Genomic DNA, 1,221 nt, shown 5'->3' on the forward strand with positions numbered 1-1,221 from the left:
AAATTTTATATTAATAATTTGTATTAGGAGACACATGCTGATAAAGAAAATCCTTATTGTATACAATGTAACAATGTAATATACTCTTACATTGTCTATTACTGTGGCTGCCTTGCATGGCTGGCCTGCATTTAAAAATAAAACACTGCTACTACTACCAGCTAAAACTATTACCTGAGATAATCCTGTTCTTGCTAAATGTTAGTTATTTTACAGACATTTCACCAGCTGAGCTGATGGTTTACATATTGTAATTCTCTGTGTTTTATAAAAGGTCTATAAGTGAGCTGTTATTCTGGCTCTGGAGTTCTGAAATGAAGGCTTCAGGATGTATTGTTCCATTTTTAAAGCAATGGCACAAGTTTCTAAAGGAGGCAGGTCTTGAATTGCAGAATTTAATTTGCCTTCACATTCTTGTATGATCTTGTTCCACTAACAGCATGACTTGTAGATTTGTGACGTTCTTTGAACTTTAGAAGTCAAGAATGCTGTAGGACTCTAGATCTGTGTGTCACTCGAAAGCTTTTTTTTAAAGTTAAATCTGCTGCTAGGCACATTCAGTGTAATGTTTCTCTCCTAAAAACATGCCATTACCTTCATTATTATCCAAACGTGAGTTAGCATTGGAGGTACACTTTTCCTTTCAGAGATGTGTTTATACTTGCTTGGTACTTTAGCATACATTAACTGTTGCTAGTGTCCAAAAATCTTTGAGATTGGTGATCAAGCCAGCCACTGTAATGGGTTTGAAAAGCCCTAAGTCTTACTTCCTGGTGCTGTTTTTGGATTACAGAATTCCCTACCAGTCGACTAGAAATGAGTGCAGTAGCTGATATCTTTGACAGAGATGGTGATGGTTATATTGACTACTATGAATTTGTAGCAGCACTTCATCCGAACAAAGATGCATATAAGCCTCTTACAGATGCAGACAAAATTGAAGATGAGGTACTTTTCATTTTCTCAGATAGCAGACATATTCTATTAGAATCACATACTTGAATCCATAATGAACTTAATTTATAGCCTTAATAACTTGCAGTTCTGCTAATCATTTAAGGCTTCAGTGATATGATATTAGTAGTAAAACAATTATTCCGATTGTGTTTTTGGCAGGTTACAAGGCAGGTAGCTAAATGTAAATGTGCAAAGCGATTCCAAGTGGAGCAGATTGGGGATAACAAATACAGGGTAAGTCTTCAAAATGCTTCCAGAGTTCCT

The 1,221-nt window shown here is 35.7% G+C and overlaps 1 protein-coding gene across 1 annotated transcript; it reads left to right on the forward strand.

Annotated features, from left to right (window-relative positions):
- Nucleotides 1-46: 46 nt before the first annotated feature.
- Nucleotides 47-1,215, forward strand: LOC112549119 (microtubule-actin cross-linking factor 1-like; the record flags this gene model as incomplete). Its single annotated transcript, XM_025195927.1, has 2 exons — nucleotides 47-948; nucleotides 1,117-1,215. Coding segments are annotated over exons 1-2 (231 nt in total), but the record flags the coding sequence as incomplete, so codon positions are not given.
- Nucleotides 1,216-1,221: the final 6 nt, after the last annotated feature.

Source organism: Alligator sinensis, unplaced genomic scaffold, assembly GCF_000455745.1.
Source record: "Alligator sinensis unplaced genomic scaffold, ASM45574v1 C65058149_1, whole genome shotgun sequence".
NCBI lineage: Eukaryota > Metazoa > Chordata > Crocodylia > Alligatoridae > Alligator > Alligator sinensis.